Here is a 26,421-nt window from a genome sequence, read left to right as displayed (position 1 = left end):
ACCCAGAGCATTGTTCTCTTTTGAGAACAGAAATAAAACAAATAAATAGGCGTTGAGCTTTGTTCTCTTTTGAAAACAGAAATAAAACCGAAATATACGTTAGGCCTAGCTATCTGGTCCACCTGTTTCAGGAGCAAGCGCCCCGGGCACCGCCCACAACATTTTCTAAATGAAACAAAGCTAGCTAATGGGGAAACTAGCTAGCTTTTTTTTTTGCATCGTAGGAGCATTCTTCCTGTGGTCCACAAAGTTTACATAGTAACAATACAATGATTCATAACGTCTACTGTAAATAAAACAATAACAGGTAACACAATTTAAATAATACAAAGGTGGTTGGGGTTACCATGGAGACGTTTCCGGACGAGATCAACAGTGTTTCAATTACAGCAGCAACGTGATGGCAGAGCAAAACTAAACCCTTATCAGCTTAGTTATGTCATTTGTTCAGTAGAAAAGTGGCATATTATTACTTCCAAACTCTGCGGGCAACTTTTGCTGCTGACGGACACTTTCACATATAACATTTAAGCTAATGCCACGCAGCAATGAATGAAATCCTGCAGCCGGCATAACCTTACAGAGCAACCGATAGAAGGCAGGTAACGTTGACTGATATTAACGGTACAGCTGTGTTGTTTTTCAGAGTTTGTGTACTCTTTAGCTGTCAGGTTATACTGATACAAATGGAAATGTATGTCGTTTTCCATTCATGCATTTCATTTGTTTTATTCCTTTCACTGTCAGAAAAGTTGAACAAGATGGAACGACTGAAGCAGGTAACGTTAACCTAGCTAACGTTGGCTGCATGTTTGGCTATATTCATGGTGAAATCACTCTCATTTTGTTTTATATGCTATTTGATACCGTCGTAAATATGACGCTTTATAGCTATGCCTCTGTATAGCTAAACATTTAAATTGCAGTTTCACTGAACGATGTTGATGTGCTGATTCTGAAATGAACTGTATTCATTTGTATATATTTTGTATGCAAATTATATGCAGTAATAGCAAATTTAAAGGAACAAAAGCATGTGTGTTTATCATATTAGGAAAAGTAAAGGAGGCCTATATTTAATAGCCTTTGAATAAACAAGGCTTGTATTAAACAAATACAAGTCAAATGACAAGTGTCAGTGGTCCTTTGTGTTGCAATCTTCACTATTTTTGTCTGAACTACAGATGGAGGATGACTCTATCTACAATATGACTCAGAGCAGAGGATATTCTGTTCCTCCACCTTTCCCCATTGCTTGTGATGCAGAACCGTCAGAACTGTATCAAGTAAGTGCTTAGAGAAGCCAGTTTTGATATTTACCAAGTTAAAGACATTAACCTTGGTGCTACCATACACAATCTTAACATTTACGTTATTTTACCTCAGACAGTCTTGAGGCACAGTCATCACCCTCCCATCCTCCAGACCAATTCTTGGACACTAGCAGTTCCCTTTAAAGAGCAACGTTACCACCGTACTCCCAGTGAGTCTATTGGAAATAACTATAGTCCCAGGGCCCAGGACCTTAAGATTGTCAAACTCCAGCACAGGCGACACACTTTCCGTCAATCCTTGGCAAAACCAGCAGGGCCTTGTATCCTTTCATATTCCTCTCATGTCAAACCTTGTCGAAAGGACACCTCTCTGAAACTGTCTGTGATTGCAATGTTCTGACGTTCTTTTTTATCTGATTATAATTTAAAATGTGAGCACTGCTCTGGAAACTTGTCAGAATGGATTTTTTATCTTAATGAAGCTTTTAGCATCTACCTCACCTGGAAGGAGAGGAGCAATAACACCAAGAAGAAAGTAATTATGCCCTTAAAGCAACACATTGCAGCAATAGCTTATCTTTTATGATGTTCTTTAACTTGAGGCACTTGATCTAATTCGTTCATGCTTTTACAGAGATACATCTTCTCCTGCTTCACTCTCGCCTCGGCCAAAGCCTAGATCGAGAAATCTTTGCACTCCCAGCAGCCGACCTATGAGTCCTAAAGAGCAGCTGGACATAATGTACAGCCAAGAGGACAAGATGCAGACAGAACCTAATGAGAGAGACCTGAAAGCAAGTATCAAGGAATTCAGTAATGAACGTGTAAGTTGCTGATTAGATTTTTGAGTCTCTTTTTTTCTGACACATTGTTGATGTTAACTTTTCTCACACAGAGGTATATGTACTATATCACCAATGGTATCCCCAGCTCTGTGCTGGCACCCCAGCCACACCAGCAGATGATGAACATCATGCACCTGCTGCCTCCCGAGACTGAGGATAGTAGTAAACACCTCCAGATTATGAGGGCAAACATGGAAGAAGAGGTCAAAAGAGATTATTACTTAAGCCTCAAGGAGAACATAGGTATGAAACAATAAAATCTCAGTGAATCTTTAATGGCAGTATTGCTTTATTTAGACATTCAGTATCACTTTAACCTTGATTTTATAGACAGTCCGACCAAAACAAACATAGAACTCCACTTCAACTTTTCTTTATGTCTACTGCTATCTATCTATATGTTAGAAAATTGTGTTGCATCATTAAACTTAAATATTACATATGATTATTTCATATATAATAACCCTATGGGTTAGAAAAATTACACACAACTACTAGTCACTCTAGTTGGTGCCTTCGTTAATTAATAATTTCCTCTGTGATGAAATGCCTCCCTTGCCTTGATAATGACACTTAGTCAATCCTTTCAATCTATTTTGTCTTCCATGTTGTTCCTTGTCAGTGGACTACATTCTGATGGACCCATCTGAGCGGCAGAGACTGTCCATATCCAGCATCCCCAAGCCCTTTCCCAGGAGGGTGATCCGTGCGCCTGTGCCCTGGGCAGCTAGCTACGAGGAGGTCCAAACGTGGCAAAGCCAACATCTGTTTACGATCAGTCACATTATGCTCCTACTGCAGGATGTCTGGCTCAACAGGTAATACAGAAGTGTATCGTGCTGTACATTCAGTTAGGGTTAGATTATATTTTGCTTATTAATTCATATCCTACTAGACAGTCTGAACATCATCTTCCTTTATGTTACAGTAATGTAGCAACATTTTTATTCAGATACTGAAGTGCTGTTTTGTGGAATTAATATTTGCACGTTGGTCATCCTCTCAGTTTACTCTGGAAGGAGAAATAATTTGTGTGTGTGTGTGTGTGTGTGTGTGTGTTTCTGTTTATCTTGCCTAGAGTTTTTAAGAGAGGTCTTTGTGTACGCGTTTAGCTTTTTACTGTACCTCTCCTTCACAAGGTCTTGTTTACTTTGGATTTATGTGAATCTGGGTTTACAGTATGTAGGTAAAAGTGTGTTTGTGTATATGTGAGTGTGTACTTTGTGTACATTTTTAATGTGCAAACAAATAGAATAGATTAAAAAGTCAAATCAAATCTTGTTTCAGCTTCTCATCCTTGAGATTTGTTCGACTGGAGGACCTTTTCTCCACCAGCCTCCCCCTCCTGCCATCTGAGTTTGAAGAGTTTGTCCAGAGACAGTGCCAAACCACAAGAGAGGAACTGATCCAAAAGTGAGAACTGCCAATTTGCCAGACACTCTCAAAACAGCCAGTCTGTCAGTGAGACCATAATGTGATGTCCAGACTTAATCATTGTAGTTTGTCCTCTCATTGGCTTGTATGTCTGCAGTATGTACACAACCAAGAGAGCTAATCCTGTTGTAGGTGCAGTCTCATGTTACTACCTTGTCCACTTTGTCAGACCCATGTCAGGCTGCCTTTCAGGGGGAATGCTTTACACACTGTCTCACTTTAGGATTCCATTGCATCCTTTTGTTTCGTGCCTGTTGGATAGCCTGTTAGACCATGTAACTCCCCTGTAGGATGGCTGGCTGGATGACTGAAATATGAGCCACTGTAATTTGTAGAAACTAGCTTCTGTTTGTTTATTTCCATGTTCGTAATTTGCACCTCCTTGGATACCATTATTCTGCCATGTCTCAGGATATAATACATGCAGTAACTAGTGCAGTCAGTAGAGCTTTTATTCAGTAGACATCATATTATAGAGTAAAACAGAAAACTGTGCAGGAAGTCCTTCAGATATGTTATTATTACACATGCCTTCGGAAGCGAGTTATATTAACAGCAGAGAGAAGATGTATGACCACCAGTGTTATGTAACCAGTCCAGGCACACGTTTCAATTGGATTTGTGAATTGGAGTTTTCAATTAAAAATAAACCACATTTTTGAAACCTCTTTTAAACCTAAATTAACATTTCTGGATATTATATATTTTGCAACACTATTATTGGGTATATTTTTTGTCTATGTTCTTTCAATTCTTCTCATCCTTTGATATTAAACACAGACTAATAGCTAGAACTAAACTTATCGAGACCATTTTCTTTCAGGTGGTTGCCTCACTGTGCTTCACTCTTTGACACTTTCGAGGACCTGGGGTTGCCTCTCTTACCCAAGGGTGAGCAGTTGGCTCCAGTTAGTGTCCAGGAGTTCTTCAGCTGCGTGGCTGCTCTCATGTCATTGCAGCTCCGAAGCTTGGTCATAGAATCATTACAGGACCTGTTATATTTCTTCACGTTACATGAGGTATGGACAACATTTTTAGTGGTTCCAATTTCGGAACACATTAAAATGTCCAAGTCTTTGGAATTGTGTAAAAGGATCACCTGCGTTCTCTGTTATTCAGGGCGGCAATGACTTTGGCGAGGTGTTCAATGAGATGAAGTATGTCCAGTCTCAGGTGCTGCTGGTTAAGCTACGAGTGGATGAGCCTCGCATTGACTTTAGTCCGAGCTTTCAGGAATGTTGGGAGCTCATCCACAGAGCTTTCATGGAAATCATCAAGAGTGCTGAGAAGCTCCCAAGGGTACAGTATTCCCTTAGCTCCACAAGCCTTTACCTATGTTATTACCATCTGTTTTAAATAACACAATACATAGTCCTGTTTCTGTTTTAACTAACATATATATAATCTGTGACTGATGTACTTTTGCCAGGTGGAATGTAACCTCTTTCCCGAAATCAAGAACTTGTACCTACGCACCGTCCATCCTGATGAGTCGCTGGTTACAGACCTAATCAACAAAGCCCAAGACGTTTTCCATAAGAACACTGTGGGACCTACAAAGTAACGGCACATGAAGTGAATTTATGCCTGTCAATTATTCTGATGTACCGGCATGTGTAAAGGAGCTGCTAATACTTCATCTCATTCTTCAGGTATTTGAATGTATATAAAAAATACCACAATCTACTGGACCACACAGCAAAGCAGGAGATCGCCGCTTTTCTCAAAGAGAGACACTCGTTAGAGGGATTTAGAAAGGTTATTACATTTTTCCATCTAAATTTGACACTGAATCTGAAAGAATTTAACTGGCCTTCGCTGTCTACTAAGTGTCCATGTCCTCTCGTTCTCTTTCAATCTTCAGAAAATTGAGAGGGTTAATGATTTGTGGAAGGAGATTGCCTCACTGCGTGTTACGGTGCCCCTGTCCATGTTTTGTCTTTATGCTGGTAATGTGAATGAGGACCTGTGTGACCGTGCTGAGAGACTGAGAGACAAGATCATCATGTTTGAAGTGGAGGAAAACCGAGAGGTTAACAAGGGGTGAGAGGAAACTCTCTGTCTCTAACTTGATTCAACATCTGATTTGTTTTCTTTGTTTAAACAGCAAATCAGTTATATTGAGTATAGTTCCATTTTGAAGAGAGAGAATGTCAACTACAAGCTAATGTTCTTTCCCAGGATCTGTCAAAAGTATGAGAAGATTACAGAGACCGTCAGAGGCACCCCAGAAACCACAGAGGAGTTGGTTTCTCTCAACCAGTACATTAAAAAGACCAATGACGTGACCATTCACAAGCTGATAGATGAGATTGATGAGGCAACGTACCGCCTCAGCTTCCTCCTGGACTATGCCGCTTTACCTTGTATGTGAAACACATAGTGGTATTTGCAATTACAGTAAAAAAAAAAAAAAGACATTTAACGTATACAAATAGACCATAGACCTAAGGCCTATCAATATGTTGGAATGTGTTAAATTAATCTTTTTATGTTCTGTCTTTTCTTTCTTACTCTAGCTGATGACTTGAGGTTAAACTCCCTGGTTTTCCAGTGGCCCAGTCAGATCCTGACTGAGCTTGATGACAGCAAGATTCGTCTGATCACAATTAGAAAACAGGCTGAGCACCATATCCAAACAAGGTTACTGAGTAAACACTTCTCACACTCTGGTCTCACACAAGTGGCAACCACCACAGCTGAATGTGGTGTTTTCAACTTGTTTGTCCCTCATCAGCTTCACCCGTGCACCACCCCGTGTGCCACACGAGAATTGTTTGGCTCCAAGAAGTTCAGTAAACTCAAATTTAGATTTTAATTCATCCCTTCCAAAAGCTATGGGTGATGTCACACATACAATGTCTATGTTTTTTACTATCTTTTTTTCCCTCACATCCCTCTTACAGTATGCAGAAAGTCACTGAAATGTATAGAAAAAAACGCTTTAAGAATCCCAGCATCTTTCCTGAACTGTGTCAATAGTCATGTTTCCATCAACGTATTTTTATGCGCATTTTGAAGTATCGCATTAGAAAATGTTGATGGAAACAGCAAAATTCAGGGAAAAAAAAAACGTAGTCTAGTTTATTCACTCTAAACCAGTTGATGGAAACACTTCTAATTTGCGTTTTCTTTTTTTTTCTTTTTTGCGACATTTTAAAAGTTTGTTTTAAATTTGCTTGACAATTAGATGGAAACATGACTAGTGTGTCCCCATTTTAAGAGTCTGGTTGTCGTCCTGGACAGCACTCTATCATTTGAATCTCACATCAATAATAATACTCGGTCTGCATATTTCCACATACGCAAACATCAACCGTCTCCGTCTGTCTCTCACACCTAACAGCACAGCCATTCTTGTTAATGCACTCGTCACCTCCCGTTTAGATTACTGCAACTCTCTCCTCTCTGGTCTCCCACTCAAACTCCTCCATAGACTTGACACAGCTGCCCGGATCATCACTGGAACCCCATCCATCGAACACCACTGTCCTTCGACAACTGCACCGGTTCCCTATCAAACACCGCATTGACAACAAGATTCCCCTCCTCACTTCCAAAGCTCTCCACAACATGGCACCTCCTTGACCTCCTCCACAACTACACCCCTACCCTTACTCTCCGTTCTTCCTCCTCCATGCTCCTTACCACACCACCTGCACGGCTGTCTTCCATGGGGTCAAGAGCTTTCAGCCATGCAGCCCCCCAGTCTCTGGAGCGCACTCCCACAAGCCATCCGTGACACTGACTTTTTCCCCACATTCAAATCCCGCCTTAAAACCTACCTCTTTAAACTGCTATATATACTACTAGTACTTATAGTTTTTCAATTTTGCTTCAATTAGACTTATACTATTTTATTTATTATTACATGTAAGGTGTCATTGAGTGTCACGAAAGACGCCTATAAAAGTATTATTATTATTCAGTGTTCTCTAAAACACCAAACTAACTATAGTGTCTCCAACGCCAACAACTGCAATGACAAATAATATATCGCCATTTGACTATCTCAGGATATTAGACTTTGACCAGAGGCTGCAGGATGTGGAAAAGGAGATAAAGGCCTTTAAGAAGAAGGAAGTGATGAACATGGAGGAGATGAAAAACAATGTGGGAAATCTCACTCAAATCACTGCCAACCTGGAGGCTGCTATCATTGAACTAGAGGTAAATGATGTTTCAGATAGCACAAAAACGCATGTGGTTATCCTTTTGATTTCAAAGCTTTCATACCCAAGCAAAACATAGATCATGCGAGCTGCAAAATGTTAATACCACTGTAATTTCTACAGGATATCAACAAAGAGCAGGCTTTGCTGGACAGGGAACAAACACAGTTCCCAGAGCTCCAAACTCTGATAGCTGACAAACAGCCATATGAACAGCTCTGGACCACAGCGCTAAACTTTCAGAGCATGTCAGAAGAGTGGATGAATGGTACGTGACTCACACTAGGAAAACTACACCCATTTTTGTTTGGTTTTAACTAATGGCCTAAAGCAGCTACAAGCAGGATGCTCAGCTCTTTTTACGTTAGCATACTTCCTTTATCATTTAACTCCTAGGTCCTTTCCTACACCTGGATGCTGAGAAAATCTCTGACGAACTAGACGTCATGTGGAGGACCATGCATAAACTGACAAAGTCTTTCTCTAATCTTCCCGGGCCTTGTCGGGTGGCCAAAAGCTTTAAAAACAAGTTGGACGAGTTCAAGCAGCACTTACCCATCCTGTCGACCATCTGTAACCCTGGCATCAAAGACCGCCACTGGGACACGGTCAGCTTTATTCATGTTTTAGTTTCATTAGACCATCTGATAGAAATCTAGTATCAGAATCACTCTGTGTGGACTAAGTGTTCTGCATCTCCTGTGATCCATGAAGCTAAATAATCTACGACACTTTTTGTCCATCTACAGATTAGCAGCATTGTGGGCTTTGCTGTCAAACCGGATGTGAGCAGCTCACTGCTGAACATGTTGGAACTGGGGCTTTCCAAGTTCTCTAAAAAGTAAGACACTTTACTGACATGTTGGAATACATGGAAAGAGCAGAATAAATGTACTGTGTTTAGAGGTAAATCATGGCTTGTAAGAAAACATAACACAGAGTAATGGAAATATTTACCATGATCAGAAGGTGATGGATTTATTTTTTTTTTTTTTTTCCCTCTGCCCTAGGTTGGAAGAGATTGGCGCATTGGCTAGTAAGGAGTACTCTCTGGAAAAATCCATGGATAAGATGAGAAATGAATGGGTTGAGCTCCGGTTCACTTTCACTCCATACAGAGATACAGTAAGACAAACGCATACTGTACATAATCACATACTTATTACAATAGACACACCACTATTGGATTGCCATTGTAACTTCTTCCAAAGAATTACATATTGAATGTTGAAATATTACAACAAATTGTTTGGTTATGTTGTCTTTAACTGCTAATTAATTTCCATGCAGGGAATTGACATCAACTTGTATTCAATACATTTAATATTTCACCACAGGGTACCAGTATTATGTCAGCAGTGGATGAAATCCAAATGCTTCTTGATGACCACATTATTAAGACGCAGACCATACGAGGTTCACCTTTCATTAAGCCAATAGAGACTGCATGTAAGGTAAGACATGGCACCACAAGTCACTCTTGGTTCCCTTTAGACTTTGAAAATGTATATAAGCCAAAGAGCCAACATACATAAAATTAGTTTGTGTGGTTTTGGAAGTCTGTGTGTGCCCCTCTGCCAACTAGAGCCACACAAGTAACTGTTGTGTGTGCGATAGGAGGCGGTGTGAGCAGATGGACATGCAAGCACACTTTCATTGCCTCTTATGCATAAAACAACCTCAGCTGTCCCACTCTCTACACTAGTGGAAATGGCTTTGCCATACAATTACCATACAAGGCTTGGAACAACCTGTTCCACACAGCAATCTCCTGAATCCAAATATATTTTATGGATTGACTGTTACTGTATATGTTTTGTTTTACACTACCATTTTTGAGTATCATTTCTGCCTGTCATCTTATTTTGTCTTTTTGTGGGTTTTTAATCATTCATTTCTAGAGTGTGATGTTGGCTGTTGGATCGTTAAAGCATTTTGTAAACTATACTTTAGAAATGTTACAACTGTGGGACACAACAATAGCTTGTTGTTGCTATAATTGTGTAATTCTCACCATAATGTTCCTACCTAGCAATGGGAGGACAAGCTGCTGAGTATGCAGGACATCCTCGACTCCATGTTGAAGTGTCAAGCTACTTGGCTCTACCTCGAACCCATCTTCAGCTCTGAGGACATCATTGCCCAGATGCCTGAGGAGGGACGCAAGTTTGCCATTGTGGATAGCTACTGGAAGAACATCATCGCTGAGTCGGTAAGATACTCCTGAAACACATCTTCCTGTTTTAGTATGCAAAACTTCTCATGTCTCATGCACTTTGCTTTGCTTTGGATTCTGTGTGATTTCACTGGTCCAGGTTAAGGATACGCATGTGCTGGTGGCTACAGGTCAGCCCAACATGCTGGAACGGCTACAGGAGTCCAATGTGTTTCTAGAGGACATCCAAAAAGGCCTCAATACCTACCTGGAACAGAAGAGGCTCTATTTCCCAAGGTTTTGACCACTAGTACTAGCCCTAATAGAACATTATAATAGCTTTTGACTATTTTGACTTATGTCTGTACACCAAATTACTCGTCGGGGACATTAAAAACACTTTAATTTTGCCTACATTACAGAACATACACATGACACAGTGAGCACTTGACATACTTTTTAAGGGTCTTGTCAAGTGATTGTTTTTGTTTCGTCTCTCCTCTTCATCCTCATCATATTCCCAGGTTCTTCTTCCTTTCCAACGACGAGCTGCTGGAGATCCTGTCACAGACTAAAGACCCACTGTGTGTGCAGCCTCACCTGAAGAAGTGTTTTGAGGGCATTGCCAAACTGGAGTTCACTGAGGACTTGGAGATCGTTGGCATGATCAGCTCTGAGAAGGAGACTGTGGCCTTCACAGAAAAGATTTATCCAGCACAAGCCAAGGTATAGAACATACATACAGGGTTTTTATATACATTGTGCCAGTAGTTGTATCATATATTCTTTTTTACATTAAATGGATATACTATATGTATCATATCTTTTATGTTCTTATATTTCTTAACAAAGTTTACTTTGTTGGACATAACAAAGTGAACATACTGTATGTGTGTGCTGTTTTAGGGTATGGTAGAGAAGTGGCTGCTGCAGGTGGAGAAGCTAATGCTGAGGAGTGTTCGACATGTTATCCATCAAGGAGTGATGCAGTATACAGAGGTAAAACTTTGTTTTTGAATCTGTGATGAACTTGACTGATAGTAGATGTGGGCAAGTTATGGCTATACTGTGGACTTTACTGGGCACTGAGTTTCATTTTATGAAACCATCAGCAGTGTATGGTTTCTATCTCTACTGTGTAATGTTTTATCTTTTTTTGCCCTAGTTGCCCAGGAAGAAGTGGGTGTTGCAGTGGCCTGGCCAAGTTGTCATTTGTGCCTCTTCTATCTTTTGGACTACTGAAGTATCTGAAGCCATCCAGACCAACACACTGCCTGTCAGAAAATCCTCTGCTAACTTCCACATAGAAAGACAACTTCTTTAAGTTTAAAACTTACATAATGATTACACCTAGCCTAACCATTGGACTGATTTTCTATTCCATCTAAAGGCATATGTGGAGAAATGCAACGCTCAGATTGCTGACATTGTGGAGCTGGTGCGTGGGAAGCTGCCAGGAGGGGCAAGGATGACCCTTGGTGCTCTTACTGTTATAGATGTTCATGGTAATATAACTGTGCTTTTAAAGGAATACAAAATATGCTCTCTTGATTAAAGCTTGCAGACAATCTCATGCTTTCTTCCTCTACTAGCTCGAGATGTTGTGGCAAAACTGGCAAAGGACGGCATCTCCTCACTGAATGACTTTGCGTGGATTTCTCAGCTGCGTTACTTCTGGGAGGATGGAGAAGTGATGCTGCGCATGATCACCACCTGCTTGAAATATGGCTATGAATATCTGGGCAATTCCCCCCGTCTTGTCATTACACCGCTTACTGACCGCTGCTACAGGTAAGTTACAGTTTATTTGATCCTTTATCCTTGGCTATGGAGAAGAGTTGCAAACTACATCACTTCTAAAGTTCATTCAAATGTCAAACGATGTGAAGTTCTTTCATTGTATCATTCGGTCAAATTTGTGCTATATCAGAACTCTAATGGGGGCTTTGAAGTTGAACTTGGGGGGAGCTCCTGAGGGTCCTGCAGGAACTGGCAAGACTGAGACCACAAAAGATCTGGCAAAAGCTTTGGCTAAACAGGTACACCTCAGTGAAACACTGATCTGCATTTTATTTGTGTTTGCTTCTCTTAAAACTGACACATGAGCTGTTATTTGTTGCATATCCCTTGGGATAAATACATTTTTATCTTATCTTATCTTAACTTAGTGTGTGGTGTTCAACTGCTCCGATGGTCTGGACTACAAGGCCATGAGTAAGTTCTTTAAAGGGCTGGCTCAGTCTGGAGCTTGGGCCTGCTTTGATGAGTTCAATCGTATTGAGGTGAGCACAGCTATTGTTATAGTGGTCAAATCTGTTAAATCAAGCGACCCAAATACCCTATCTGCTTTAATTGAATAGTAGTTTAGGACAAGTGAACAGATATTCTATTAATATTAGGTTTACAATTTTTTTGTTTGTTATTGTTAACATGTTAATGATGAAGCTCAAATGGTCAGTTTGGCATCTCGGATGAAGAATTATGTTCAGAATCTTAATAGATTTGGAACAATAGAGAAACCTGCAACTCAGCAGGATATAAAGACACTGCTTTTGCTTTTAAGGCCAAGTCGATTGGATTATTTTAATACAGAACTGTCTTAAGAAAGAGAGAAATTGATAGATTGCAACACATACAAAACATTACTGCTAATTTTTTTTTTTTTAAAAGACAGAGACATGGCAGAATATAACTCCAGTCTTGTCTGTATTGCTCTGGCTTCATTTTGATTATAGGGTCAGGTACAATCACCTTTTTATATATCAGAATATCCATCATTTCATATTGTGTCTTGTGCTTTCTCTCATCTTCTACTGCACAAATGTACCATGTATGAAGTATGCACCTAAATCGGCACTGATTTACCTGTACACAAACATTTTTATTTTTAACAATGGCAGAAGAACACATGGGATTAGCTGTTTTGTATCCAAGCAATTAGATAACAAACATATCTGCACTTAAATTGTTATGCAAATGATGAATGCCGAGAAAATCACTTTACTGCTCCCACTTGAGGAGAATATTTAGCCTGCAAAATGTAATTTTGCGAGTGAATTATAATCCAGTATAATCCATGAATATTATATCATGTTATTTCTCAATCACAATACAAATTACATAAATGCATATTTTTTTTTTTTTTTTTAAACAAATTGGTTCACGTAGTTACTCCTAATGTGTTTTTTTGGTGTGCCACAGGTGGAGGTGCTCTCTGTGGTGGCTCAGCAGATCCTCTGCATACAACAGGCCATTGCCAAGGATCTGAAGACCTTCCTGTTTGAGGGCACAGAGCTGTCACTCAACCCAACCTGCTCTGTGTTCATCACCATGAACCCTGGTTATGCTGGCAGGGCTGAGCTCCCTGACAACCTAAAGGTACATCACTGTAACACTGTAGCATAGTCTTAAACATTACTCAACAGAGCAGAATATGATAATGAAGAAGAGCTTTGAAAAGTGTAATGTAGTAAAGTTTACTCGAGAGAATAAGATGCTGGCACTGGATGTATACCTGTCAATCTTGTCTTGTAGGCTCTGTTTCGTACAGTTGCTATGATGGTGCCAGACTATGGTCTCATTGGAGAAATCTCCTTATACTCTATGGGCTTCATTGAGTCTCGCAGGTATGTGTGAATGGTGTCCTGGACAACATATTTTTATTAAGAATACTTTTTTTCTGAGCTACTCTTAGCTCCCGGTTGGTTGGTTGATTCATCAAGCCTCATACATCTCAAATTCCAGTCTGGCCGGGAAGATCGTGGCCACCTACCGCTTGTGCTCCGAGCAGCTGTCTTCCCAACACCACTATGACTATGGTATGCGAGCTGTGAAGTCTGTGCTGACTGCAGCAGGGAACCTGAAGCTGAAGTACCCCGAGGAGAACGAGAGTGTGCTGTTGCTTAGGGCGCTGATGGACGTCAACATGGCCAAATTTCTAGCACAGGATGTGCCACTGTTTCAGGTGACAGACTTTGTGCCAAATCCAATTGTAATCGCTAGTTGTTGTTTTTTTTTCCTATGTAAAGTATGCATCAATTGGTGTACTAATTAGTTCATTTAATTCTCCCTCTGCTGCCCACAGGGTATCATCTCAGATTTATTCCCTGGTGTGGTCCTTCCAAAACCAGACTATGATCTCCTCCTCAAGGCTCTTAATGACAACATTGCTAAGCTCAACCTCCAGTCTGTCCCATGGTTCATTGGCAAAATTATCCAGGTACCAAGCAGGAGCATAATACTGTAATACTTTACACTCATAAAAGTTGTTTTGCTAGTTGTTATACATTCAACCACATAAATTTGATTTGTGATTGTGTTTAGGTGTATGAGATGATGTTGGTACGCCATGGATTCATGATAGTAGGAGACCCTCTTGGAGGAAAGACTTCTGCATATAAAGTTCTTTCTGCTGCCCTTGGGGACCTTTATAAGGGTAGGTATTGCAATTAATATTTATCTTCTAGTTGCCACCATGTTTTTTTAACCATTCGTTGGTTCCTAGCAAGCCATTAACAAAGATATGATTTTTTTTTCTTCAGTTTTGAATTATTTGCAATTGTTATTCATAAGAGTTTATTCTCTCTCATTCCACTTTTTCAGACAATTTGGTGGAGGAGTTTGCAGTGGATTACTGCATCATCAACCCCAAGGCCATCACCATGGGCCAGTTGTATGGCTGCTTTGATCCAGTCAGCCATGAGTGGTCTGATGGTGTGCTGGCCACCTCCTACAGGGATCAGGCCATCAACACTTCAGAAAATCGACAGTGGATCATCTTTGATGGGCCCATTGATGCTGTCTGGATCGAGAACATGAATACTGTGCTGGATGACAACAAGAAGGTACTGGCCACTTTGATGCTTTCTTCACTGTAGTTTTTTTTACGTACTTCTGCTAAAATCCTGGATGTTAAATGCTAGCAATTAGTTAGTCAACTGGTTGGTCAGACTTTGCTCTGTCTTGTTCACTTTATTCTCCGCTAGCTTTGTCTGATGAGTGGCGAGATCATCCAGATGAGTAGCAAGATGAGTCTCATCTTTGAGGCTGCTGACCTGGAGCAAGCCTCTCCGGCTACCGTCAGTAGGTAAGCAACACAGACAGAAACGCTATCAACTTTACTATATATATAATATATGTATATAGAAAGCACACGTTTCGGAAGTTACTGTATTGTGGTTTTTGAATGTAACCATCTGCTTGAAGGTGTGGTATGATCTACATGGAACCTCAGCAGCTGGGCTGGTCCCCTCTCAGAGATTCCTACATGAACACACTGCCTGAAAGCCTGAGCACTGAACATAGAGAACTGGTGACATTATAAACACGCTTGTCCTAATTGGCTCATTGATGCTCAGTTTTTGTTGTTTTGTTGTCCTTAGAGGTGTCATATGATGTGTCTTATACCTGCTTCTTTGATCTTTTGTCTCACAGATAGTGGACCTGTTTGATTGGCTAGTTCAGCCCTGTCTGGACTTTATAGACAGAGAGTGTCGCTTTGTGGTTCAAACATCTCCCATTCACTTGGCCTCCAGTCTAATGAAGTTGTACACATGCCTTATGGGTTAGTAAGAATTACATTTAATTGATAATTGATACACATAGTGTGTGTGGGTCTGTGTGTGTTAACGGTCTTGTCTATACCCAGATGAAATTTCTGCCTCCGGGGCTGATGGTACTCAGATGTCCAGCCAGCAGATAACCATGTGGCTGCAGGGTTTGTTTGTATTTGCTGTTGTATGGACTGTGGGTGGGACCATCGCTGGGAACAGCCGTAAAAAGTTTGATGTCTTCTACCGCAATCTGATCATGGGCATGGATGATGAGCACCCTCGGCCTAAGAGTATCAAACTAAAAAAGAACAACATCTTCCCTGAGAGAGGTCACACATTTATTTACATATGCAGTTACTATAGTAATTAAAAATCTGCCTGTTTCACATTAGAAATGCCTCATGTTTACTTGTTTTACAGGCACTGTCTACGACTACTACTTTCATAAGGATGGACAAGGACAGTGGAATATATGGACTGATTCAATTACAAATGAAGAAAATGTCATTCCAGTTGCAGCCAATGTGAGTATGTTTATGCCACAGAGGTTACTACTGCTGCTAAAGATGCCACTCTAAATCTCCATGTTCGCTGAAACTATGCTTTTCCTTACCAGGTGTCAGACCTCATTATCCCAACCATGGAGACGGCACGTCAGCTTTTTTTCCTGCGTACCTACCTGGCACATGAGATACCTATGTTGTTTGTTGGGCCCACTGGCACAGGCAAATCTGTCATCAACAAAAGCTTCTTGGTAAAGCTGCCTAAAGAGCAGTACACACCAAACTGTATCAACTTCTCAGCCCGAACCTCAGCAAATCAGACTCAAGACATCATCATGGCCAAGCTGGACCGAAGAAGGAAGGGCGTGTTTGGACCTCCTGTGGGAAAGAAGTGTATCATCTATGTTGGTAAAGATAGACACAAATACAGCGTAATCCCACACTGTTGGACTAAAATTGGATCATTGAATGTTTGATAGTTGTTCACTTTTCACATACAAATTGATTGTTATCTCTTCTACATAGATGATCTGAACATGCCAGCTAAAGAAATCTACGGTGCCCAACCCCCAATCGAGCTGTTAAGGCAGTGGATCGACCATCGTCACTGGTATGACAAGGCCGACACCTCCAGAATAAACATAGAGGACGTGCTGTTTATGTCTGCAATGGGGCCTCCTGGTGGTGGGAAAAATGACATTACAGGTATTTTTGAAATAATTATTTCTTTGATATTAGTAATTTCATCAAAAGAAAGCCGCAGATGAAACTGACAAACATTCTGACATGCTAGGCCGCTTCACCCGCCACTTGAATGTCATCTCAATTGATTCCTTTGATGTTGAAACACTGACCAAGATATTCAGCTCCATCACTGACTGGCACTTCAATAAGGGCTTTGATGCCTCTTTCTACAGGTAACTTGTGAAATATGTATTAGAATGTCAAACAGTGGTATAATTAAATAAATTATCTTTGTCAGAAAGACATACCGTTTTTTGTGTTATACCCAAGGCTAGGCAAGATCATGGTCCAGGCCACCATGGCAGTCTATAATGATACCATGGACATCTTCCTCCCCACCCCGTCTAAGTCCCACTACATCTTCAACCTGCGGGACTTTGCTCGAGTGATACGGGGTGTGCTCCTGGCTCCACATACACACATGCAGGTAAGAGTGGAGACGATAGTGAAATGTTTAAGTTAATTGTTCTGAATTAATGTATCTCTTCCATGTATGTTGGCTGTTTATGTCAGGACGGAAACAAACTGATCCGCCTGTGGATCCATGAGGTCTACCGGGTTTTCTATGACCGACTCATTGACAGTGAAGACAGGGAGACATTCTTTGGCATCGTCAAAGAGAGAACCTCAAACTTCTTTAAGCAGAATGTGGAAAAGGTATGTTTGATTAGTGTCCGCACACACACTCAACAATTATTATTTTAGTGAAGTCAAAACAATAGTTTATTAGTCCTGTCATTTTATATCACAAATTATGATTAAAAAAAGTAAATACATTTATTTACTTTATGTGGATAAAAAGCTATTTGCAAGTAAATCAAAATCAGTTTAAAGGGTTTCTGCTGTTAGATACATTTTGTCATTCAGTAACTACTTATGCATCCAAGTGCTAGTGGGAAAGTACAAATCTAAAAATGTCCAAGTCACCTATACAGCACTGCATTCACAAGCTTTATTTCAGATTCAATAAACAAACAAACTGTGAAAGAAGCTTCTGCTTTGTGTAGTGTAGTGTGTTATGATCTAGATTCAAAACTGTACACTGTGTTTAATCCTAAATCTCTCCTATTGTTGTCTAGCTCCTGAGCCATCTAAGCGCAGATGGCAATGTAGTGGATGAGAGCATCCGTAGCTTGTTCTTCGGAGACTATGCCAAGCCTGATTCTGACATTAAGGCCTATGATGAAATCACAGACTTGTGTGCCTTACAAGAAGTGATGGAGTTCTACCTGAATGAGTACAACAACTGCAGCAAGGCACCAATGCCCCTTGTAATGTTCAAATTTGCTATTGAGCACATTTCCCGCATCTGCCGTGTGCTGAAACAAGACAATGGCCACCTTCTGCTCGTCGGCATTGGCGGTTCAGGGCGTCAGAGCACCACTAAGCTGGGCACCTATATCAACGATTACGTCCTGTTCCAGATTGAGTTGACCAAGAACTACAGCATGTCAGACTGGCGTGATGACCTGAAGCGGATTATGCTTAAAGCAGGCATTGAGGGAAAAAACCTGGTTTTCCTGTTCAACGACAGCCAAATTAAGGATGAGGCTATGTTAGAAGACATCAACATGCTGCTTAACACTGGTGATGTGCCGAACATCTTTGCTGCAGACGAACGTGCTGACATCATAGAGAAAGTGCAGGGAATAGCCCGGCTTGAGGGTAAAAAGATTGATGCCACTCCGCTCTCAATGTACAACTTCTTCATTGACCGTGTGAAGGCTAACCTTCACATTGTGCTAGGTAGGCACTTTTACCTGTCCTTTTTCGTTTTTTGATTGAAGTGTTAGTAGGTAACTGGGATTTATTGCATTCAACAGCCATGAGTCCTATCGGTGATGCATTTAGGAACCGTCTTAGGATGTTCCCCTCCCTTATCAACTGCTGCACCATTGACTGGTTCCATGCTTGGCCAAATGATGCTCTGGAGATGGTGGCCCACAAATTCCTCGAGGATGTGGAAATGGAAAGTAACATCAGACTGGAGTAAGGACATAAGAAGGGTGCAAAAAAAGTAGTACTAATTCTAGCTGCTTAACTGTGGCATATACTTAATTTGCATCTATCACTGTGTAGTATGCCCACATTTAGGTTGTTTTTCTGTGATCTCAGGGTGGTGGAGATGTGTAAGACCTTTCAGACAAGTGTCAAAAATATGTCTGAAAGGTATTTCTCCAGACTGAGGAGACACAACTATGTCACACCCACCTCCTACCTTGAACTCATCCTCACCTTCAAGACTCTGCTCAATGCCAAGAGGAATGAAGTGGATACTGCGAGGAACCGCTATATCATTGGTCTTCAGAAACTGGAGTTCGCTGCATCTCAGGTGTTGCACCCTGGCAAACAATATTACTTTGAATTTCACTTTTGTTTTCTGACCAAATGAATGATATTGACACATCATACTATGTCCACAGGTGTCTGTGATGCAGGAGGAGCTGACTGCCTTGCAGCCAGAGCTCATCCAGACCTCAGCTGAAACAGATAAGATGATGGTTAAGATAGAGGGGGAAACAGTGGAGGTGGATGCTAAGAAGGAACTTGTGTCCGCTGATGAGAAGGTGGCGAATGATGCAGCAGCTGCAGCCCAGGCCATTAAGGTATACAGATATTTCAACAGCATTGCCATTGCAAAAATGCCCATAGTTTATGTTGTTTTCAAATTTCGTTCTAAAATATATCTACCAATTGTTTTCAAGAAGTGCAGTATTTTGGTTTGCATCCATTTACGTATTTAGACAAAGATTGTTTGTCTTTCAGGAAGAGTGTGAGGGAGACTTGGCAGAAGCAATGCCTGCATTGGAGGCTGCCCTGTCAGCCTTGGACACCTTAAAACCTGCAGACATTACGGTAGTTAAGTCTATGCAGAACCCACCAGGTCTGGTCAAGCTAGTCATGGAGTCCATCTGTATCATGAAGGGCATCAAACCTGAGAGAAAGCCTGATCCGAGTGGCTCAGGTAAGATCACAGCTTTGAAAGAATGATTTTTATATGGCATCACTCATTCTCATTGACAAAAGTTTATATTGCACTTTTGAAAGAAAATATTCAGCTCAATATAAAATATGATAACCGCATTGCTGTTTCCCATGAATTTGTTGCAGGTAAGATGATTGAGGACTTCTGGGGCCCCTCAAAAAAACTCCTTGGAGACTTGAAGTTTTTGGAAAGCCTCAAAGCCTACGACAGAGACAACATTCCTGCCCCGTACATCAAGAAAATCAGAGACAAGTTTGTCGACAACCCAGAGTTCCAGCCCTCTATCATCAAAAATGTCTCCTCGGCTTGTGAGGGTCTCTGTAAATGGGTGCGAGCAATGGAAGTGTATGAGCGTGTAGCCAAAGTGGTAGCCCCCAAGAAGGAGAGACTGAAGCTGGCTGAGGATGAGCTGGCTGTACAGATGGAAATGCTGACTGTAAAAAGAGCTGAGCTAAAAAAAGTTGAAGACAGACTGCAGAGCCTGAATGATGACTTGGCGGCCATGATTACCAAGAAGAAAGACCTGGAGGACAACATTGAATTGTGTTCTCAGAAGTTGATCAGGGCAGAGAAGCTGATTGGAGGACTGGGTGGGGAGAAGGACAGGTGGACCGAGGCCGCAAGGCTACTCGGGGTTAGGTATTAAAACAAACTATAATATGTATATTAATCTTAACTATTAGTCATGATGTGTGGTGTACCTGAACTTTGATATTAATCAGATTGGTACTATGTCTCCCTTCTGCAGATACACCAACCTGACAGGTGACATACTCCTCTCTTCGGGAACTGTATCTTACCTTGGGGCATTCACAGTAGACTACCGTATGGAGTGCCAGGAGCAGTGGCATATCCTGTGCCAGAAGAAGAATATCCCCTGCTCTGAGGTCTTAACCCTCAGCAACACTCTGGGTAACCAGGTGTCTATCAGGGCATGGCAGATTGCTGGACTGCCAGTGGACTCCTTCTCCACAGACAACGGTATCATTGTGTTTAACTCCCGTCGATGGCCCCTAATGATTGACCCTCAAGGCCAAGCCAACAAGTGGGTGAAGAACATGGAGAAGGGTAATAAACTTGCTGTCATCAAACTATCTGATGGAAACTATGTGAGAATTTTGGAGAACTGCATCCAGTTCGGAACCCCAGTTCTTTTGGAGAACATTGGAGAGGAGCTTGATCCGGTACTTGAACCTGTGTTGCTGAAGCAGACCTTTAAACAGCAGGGTGTTGAGTACATGAAAATAGGGGAGAATATTGTGGAATATTCTAAAGACTTCTTGTTCTACATGACAACTGGGCTGAGGAACCCTCACTACCTCCCAGAGGTGGCTGTCAAAGTCTGTCTGCTGAACTTCATGATCACGCCACAGGGCCTACAGGACCAGCTTTTAGGGATTGTAGCAGCCAAAGAGAAACCTGAGCTGGAAGAGAAGAAGAACCAGCTCATTCTGGAGAGTGCTGCCAACAACAAGCAGCTGAAGGAAATTGAGGATAAGATCTTGAAAGTGCTCTCCTCCTCTGAAGGGAACATCCTGGAGGATGAGACCGCCATTAAGATCTTGTCATCCTCCAAAATCCTCTCTGAGGAGATCTCAGAGAAGCAAAAAATTGCCAGTGTCACAGAGAAAGAGATTGATGACACTCGCATGGGCTACCGTCCTGTGGCTGAGCACTCCTCCATTTTATTTTTCTGTATCTCAGAATTAGCAAACATCGAGCCTATGTACCAGTACTCCCTGACCTGGTTCATCAACCTCTACCTGTATTCCATTGCCCAGAGCTTAAAGAGCGATGATGTGACTGAAAGGATCGACAACATTGTTGAGCACTTTACCCTCAGCATCTACAATAATGTGTGTCGCTCGCTTTTTGAGAAGGATAAGTTGCTTTTCTCCCTGCTGCTCACTGTAGGAATCATGCAGGGTAAGGGCCAGGTTGACGACCAAGTCTGGCGCTTCCTTCTAACAGGTGGCATTGCTTTAGATAACCCTTACCCAAACCCTGCTCCAGATTGGCTGTCTGAGAAATCTTGGTCTGAAGTCGTCAGGGCGTCCAAACTTCCAAACCTGGATGGTTTCTTTGAACATGTCCAAGACAGCGTCTCAAAATGGAAGAAGCTCTATGATTCAGGGAAGCCCCATGAGGACCAGTTACCTGACCAGTGGATTACCTTGGAAGGGATGGACCGAATGGTAGTAATCAGGTGCTTCAGGCCAGATAAAATGGTTCCAGCAGTGCAGGATTTCATCGTGAATAACATGGGACAGGCTTACATTGAACCGCCCACCTTTGACCTGGCAGGGAGTTACAAAGACTCCAACTGCTGCTCTCCTCTCATTTTTGTGTTGTCACCAGGGTCTGATCCAACGGCAGGTGATTAATCAAAGATTTGTGACCTTTTCTACAATTTTACACACAATCAAACCATATATTCAAACTGTAATATAGAATTAAATACAGAAGGAAACTTGGTTAAAAAGTGGCTCATGGTTTTCTGTCTGGGTGCCAAAAGTCCTTAATAGAGTATTGCATTGTTTCTTCAGGTCTGCTGAAGTTTGCTGATGACCTCAAAATGGGGGGCAGCAAGACCCAAACCATTTCTCTTGGACAGGGACAAGGACCCATCGCAGCACAGATGATTAACAAAGCCATCAAAGATGGCACCTGGGTGGTACTGCAGAACTGTCACCTGGCCACCAGCTGGATGCCTGCTCTGGACAGGATCTGTGAGGAAACCATCACCCCAGAGAACACACACCCTAGCTTTAGGTAACAGACTACACAGTGAGTTTAACTGAAACGTGTTCTTGTCTGAAGAAACTGATAAAGGCAAGTATCTTTTCTTCTCCCCTAGATTGTGGTTAACAAGTTATCCATCTGACAAGTTCCCAGTCAGTATCCTGCAGAATGGGCTGAAGATGACCAATGAGCCTCCTAAAGGAATAAGAGCCAACCTGTTGCGCTCTTACCTGAGTCACCCCATCTCTGACCCTGACTTCTTTGACAGCTCCAAGAAACAGGTCACTTGGCAGAAGTTCCTATTTGGCCTCACCTTCTTCCACGCCCTAGTACAGGAGAGGAGGAACTTTGGACCTCTGGGTGAGGAATATTAGCTGTAGTTTACTGTTTAACCCGTGTATTCTATTTTTTTACCCTGGCTCATTGTGCTCGATGGTGTTTTTTGCCTCCAACGGCGCCTTCCAGGCAGCTAACCCTAAACATAACCATTGCCGCGCTGCCTGGGAGGAGACGTTGGGGGCAAAAAACACCAAAAACTGCTCATTGTAAAGTAAAGTTTCCATTTAGATTAGTTTTTGTGATTATTTAATATTTTTATTGTACCATTATTCTGATTGTAAAACAATCCTGTTGCTGTTGTTTGTCCATTTTCTCTCAGGTTGGAATATTCCTTATGAGTTCAATGAGTCTGACCTGAGGATCAGTATGAGGCAGATCCAGATGTTCCTGGATGAGTATGATGAGGTTCCACTGGAGGCCCTCACATACCTTACAGGTGAAAATGCCATAGTTGTTAACACAGCAGGGCATTACTTAACTCCGAGGTGATATTTTGAGTAAGTAGGTCACCCTTGAATCACAGGCTGATGTAACCTGATAGATAACCTTAACCTCTGGGCAGGTTTTTTAAATTTTTTTTTAAATGAATGGCCTTTATCACAAATCTCTCCTCCTCTCTCTTTGCATATATAAAATGCGTATATAGTAACATGTCACTAATATAATCACTAAACAAATTTGACAAAACCTCGCAATTAACATCAAAACATTGTGCTTGCACTTCCAACTTTTGTTTTTACTTTAATAATAATCTCTTCTCTCTCTTTTCTCAGGTGAGTGCAACTACGGTGGCAGGGTGACAGACGACAAAGACAGGCGTCTGCTGTTGTCGCTTCTGTCCATCTTCTACAGTTGGGACCTGATAGAGCAGGAGGGCTACCACCTGTGTGAGGAAGATCTGTATTATGTCCCAGCTCATGGCCCCTATCAGGTACTTTCAGAACGCTGGTCAGTTCCTAATTATTGCTACAGCGCAAGACGGCCATATCCATTGTTATCAGTCACGACGTGACATAAAGCAGCTGTCTTCTGATACCATTATGGCCAAAGTACATACAGGCTTGCCTTTCAAATAAACACAAAAGCAGCAGATTTCACAGGTTACCCAGAGGAGGATGAATGGGTTTAATCATAGAGTGTCTGGAATGAAACCTTGATCGTGTTTGGCCTGGGAGGCACTGTGTTGAAGATCACTGTTATAACTCAAGCACTGCTTTAATCATCCTATCTGATAAATTATTTTCTTTATTCCAGACGTATGTTAACTACATTCGCAGTCTTCCAATTTGTGCCGATCCTTGTGTGTTCGGACTTCATAGCAACGCTGACATCACAAAGGATAATCAGGAGACCAATCAGCTCTTGGATGGAATACTGCTGACTCTGCCCAGGCAGACAGGCGGCGGGGCCAAGTCTCCTCAGGTTTGCACTGCCTGTTGTCTGAATCACTTTAATTTCACCCTCTCGTCTTAAACTTATTTCCCTGAGGAAACATTACTTGCAAACGTTTTGTCTTATATTCAAGCTATGTGTTGTCACCTGTGTTGCAGGAGGTAGTAGATGAGCTTGCAGAAGACATCCTGTCTAAGCTGCCAGCAGACTTTGACATACAAATGGTGATAGATAAATACCCAGTCATGTATGAGGAGTCCATGAATACGGTTTTGAGGCAGGAAATCATCCGCTTTAACAGGTATTAACGACTTGGGCTGCTATGCAATAAATATTCATATTAGAAAAGACAAACCTTATTTACCAATAACTCATGATCATTGATCAGTTTGTGTAGGACACACTGATGGCATCCTTTACAACTAATTCTTGACAACATTATTTTCCCCTCTCAACAGACTCACTCATGTGGTGCGCGTCAGCTTGGTAAACCTCCGCAAAGCTTTGAAGGGCCAGATTGTTATGTCTGCTGAACTTGAGAATGTTTTCAACAGTATGCTGGTGGGCAAGCTGCCCGCTATGTGGGCAGCCAAGTCATATCCCTCTCTCAAACCAATGGGTAGCTACGTGACTGATCTCTTAGCCAGGCTGAAGTTCCTACAAGTAAGAATTATAATTGTTATAGGTTATACAGTCCTTGAATGAAGGTAACATTGTAATATGACTTGAAAGATAAATGAAGCACATAGTAGTTCAAGTCCAATAGCATATGTACAGTCAGGGAAATAGTTTGAATATGCAGAATGAATATCATTATAAAAACTGATCTATAACATTTGGATTGTAGTAAAGCAACACTGGTTGTATAGAGACTATATTACATTTCTAAAAAATATACTAATGCCTATGTATATGCTTGGATATCTGTTTGACAGGATTGGATAGATACCGGCCCACCTACAGTCTTCTGGGTCTCTGGCTTCTACTTCACCCAGTCATTTCTCACTGGAGTGGCTCAGAATTTTGCCAGGAAGTACACCATCCCCATAGACTTCATTGGCTTTGAATTTGAGGCATGTAATCATTTTGCCAACCTTTCTCAGTGTTTCAGGTCATATTCAATCATACGAGTTTCATAATAACAGGGATATATTTAGGGTGGATATTCATGCTCTGAGTTGTGTTCCAGGTCACCAAAAATGAGACCCATGTTGATGAGAAACCAGAGGACGGGGCCTATGTTAAGGGTCTTTACATGGAGGGGGCGCGCTGGGACAGAGAGAACATGGTCATTGGAGAGTCCCTCCCCAAGATCCTCTTTGATTCTTTGCCCATCATCAAGCTGAAACCAGGGGAAATGGCAAAGTTTAAACATGAAAACATCTACGTTTGTCCTGTTTACAAAACCAGTGCCCGTAGAGGCACCTTGTCCACCACAGGCCACTCCACCAACTACGTCCTGTCCATTGAGTTGCCCTCTGACAAGCCACAGAAACACTGGATTAACCGTGGGGTGGCATGCCTCTGCCAGCTGGATGACTAAAAACTAGCATCGATATTTTAAACTAACGATATATGCCAAAGAAAATGTCTGTGTTTGAATGCCAAAGTAACAGGTGTAAACTGAAACATGTAAAGGTTCTAAAGGTCGGTTGTAAGCACATATTGGCAACCATGACCACAATCAAATCTTTTTTTTTATCATAGTGGATGACAGTTAAATCTTTAGGTAATATTTTAGGATATCTAGCATGATTTTTTTTGTTTTCTCTGATGATTTGGGAAATTTAAAAGTTTGAAACTAAAACCCCAAGTTCATAACATATACTAGCTGTGAGCTACACGGTAAACAGAAGATACATTGTGTGGATGTGGAGAATGTATTTCAAAACAACTTCATACTGATTCTAGTCAAGGGGCTAGTAACTGGTGTAAGCTCATAATGAAAAGAACTAGTTCTCATATGTATTTGCACTATGATGCACTTTACATTTCTATATTATATATGATTCTTTTGTTTCAGAGTGGGTGGTGGGTTACTGCTAAGATGTATTACTTGATAATAAAGTCGGCATAATGTTGAAACAACTGGATGATGTCAATATTTATAGTGCTCTCTCAACTCAGCAGTGTGTTCTGATAGCAAACACTAGATGGCAGCAAAGGCAAACCACTATTCCACAGCGCTTTGAACAGGTACCCTCAATGAGAATGTCCGCTCACTACATCTACACTGAGATATCATCTATCTATCATATCATGTATATTCATGCAGCAAAACAG

At 41.4% G+C, this 26,421-nt stretch overlaps 1 protein-coding gene across 1 annotated transcript; it reads left to right on the top strand.

Annotated features, from left to right (window-relative positions):
• The first annotated feature begins 761 nt into the window (after positions 1-761).
• On the top strand, positions 762-26,203 carry dnah3 (dynein axonemal heavy chain 3). Its single transcript, XM_078267571.1, has 62 exons — positions 762-779; positions 1,185-1,290; positions 1,391-1,594; positions 1,764-1,809; positions 1,909-2,068; positions 2,170-2,362; positions 2,742-2,937; positions 3,407-3,532; positions 4,377-4,572; positions 4,673-4,852; positions 4,983-5,113; positions 5,206-5,311; positions 5,418-5,596; positions 5,735-5,919; positions 6,073-6,196; positions 7,570-7,723; positions 7,849-7,993; positions 8,122-8,333; positions 8,475-8,566; positions 8,736-8,850; positions 9,063-9,179; positions 9,758-9,937; positions 10,041-10,177; positions 10,405-10,606; positions 10,787-10,879; positions 11,046-11,156; positions 11,271-11,385; positions 11,473-11,671; positions 11,811-11,919; positions 12,049-12,162; positions 13,082-13,258; positions 13,415-13,506; positions 13,625-13,844; positions 13,965-14,099; positions 14,204-14,315; positions 14,483-14,724; positions 14,866-14,966; positions 15,086-15,191; positions 15,314-15,443; positions 15,528-15,761; positions 15,853-15,956; positions 16,049-16,343; positions 16,461-16,640; positions 16,729-16,852; positions 16,950-17,106; positions 17,193-17,336; positions 17,759-18,425; positions 18,503-18,668; positions 18,795-19,011; positions 19,103-19,285; positions 19,446-19,644; positions 19,791-20,304; positions 20,414-22,041; positions 22,212-22,437; positions 22,523-22,767; positions 23,066-23,182; positions 23,520-23,677; positions 24,001-24,168; positions 24,297-24,439; positions 24,597-24,801; positions 25,074-25,211; positions 25,328-26,203. Exons 1-62 carry the CDS (start codon positions 762-764, stop codon positions 25,679-25,681), a joined length of 12,126 nt encoding a protein of 4,041 aa, XP_078123697.1. The 3' UTR covers positions 25,682-26,203.
• The last annotated feature ends 218 nt before the right edge of the window (positions 26,204-26,421 follow it).

Source organism: Sander vitreus, chromosome 14 (genome assembly GCF_031162955.1).
Source record: "Sander vitreus isolate 19-12246 chromosome 14, sanVit1, whole genome shotgun sequence".
Classification (NCBI taxonomy): domain Eukaryota; kingdom Metazoa; phylum Chordata; class Actinopteri; order Perciformes; family Percidae; genus Sander; species Sander vitreus.
The sequence above is the reverse complement of the archived record's forward strand: the minus strand, read 5'-3'. Positions and strand labels throughout refer to the sequence as shown.

Bases quoted from the DNA above. Each gene is read 5' to 3' on its own strand.
- dnah3 (XM_078267571.1), top strand. The intron at 2,938-3,406 runs GTAATACAGAAG...ATCTTGTTTCAG, and splicing joins CAGGATGTCTGGCTCAACAG to CTTCTCATCCTTGAGATTTG. The intron at 15,192-15,313 runs GTGACATTATAA...TTTGTCTCACAG, and splicing joins GCACTGAACATAGAGAACTG to ATAGTGGACCTGTTTGATTG.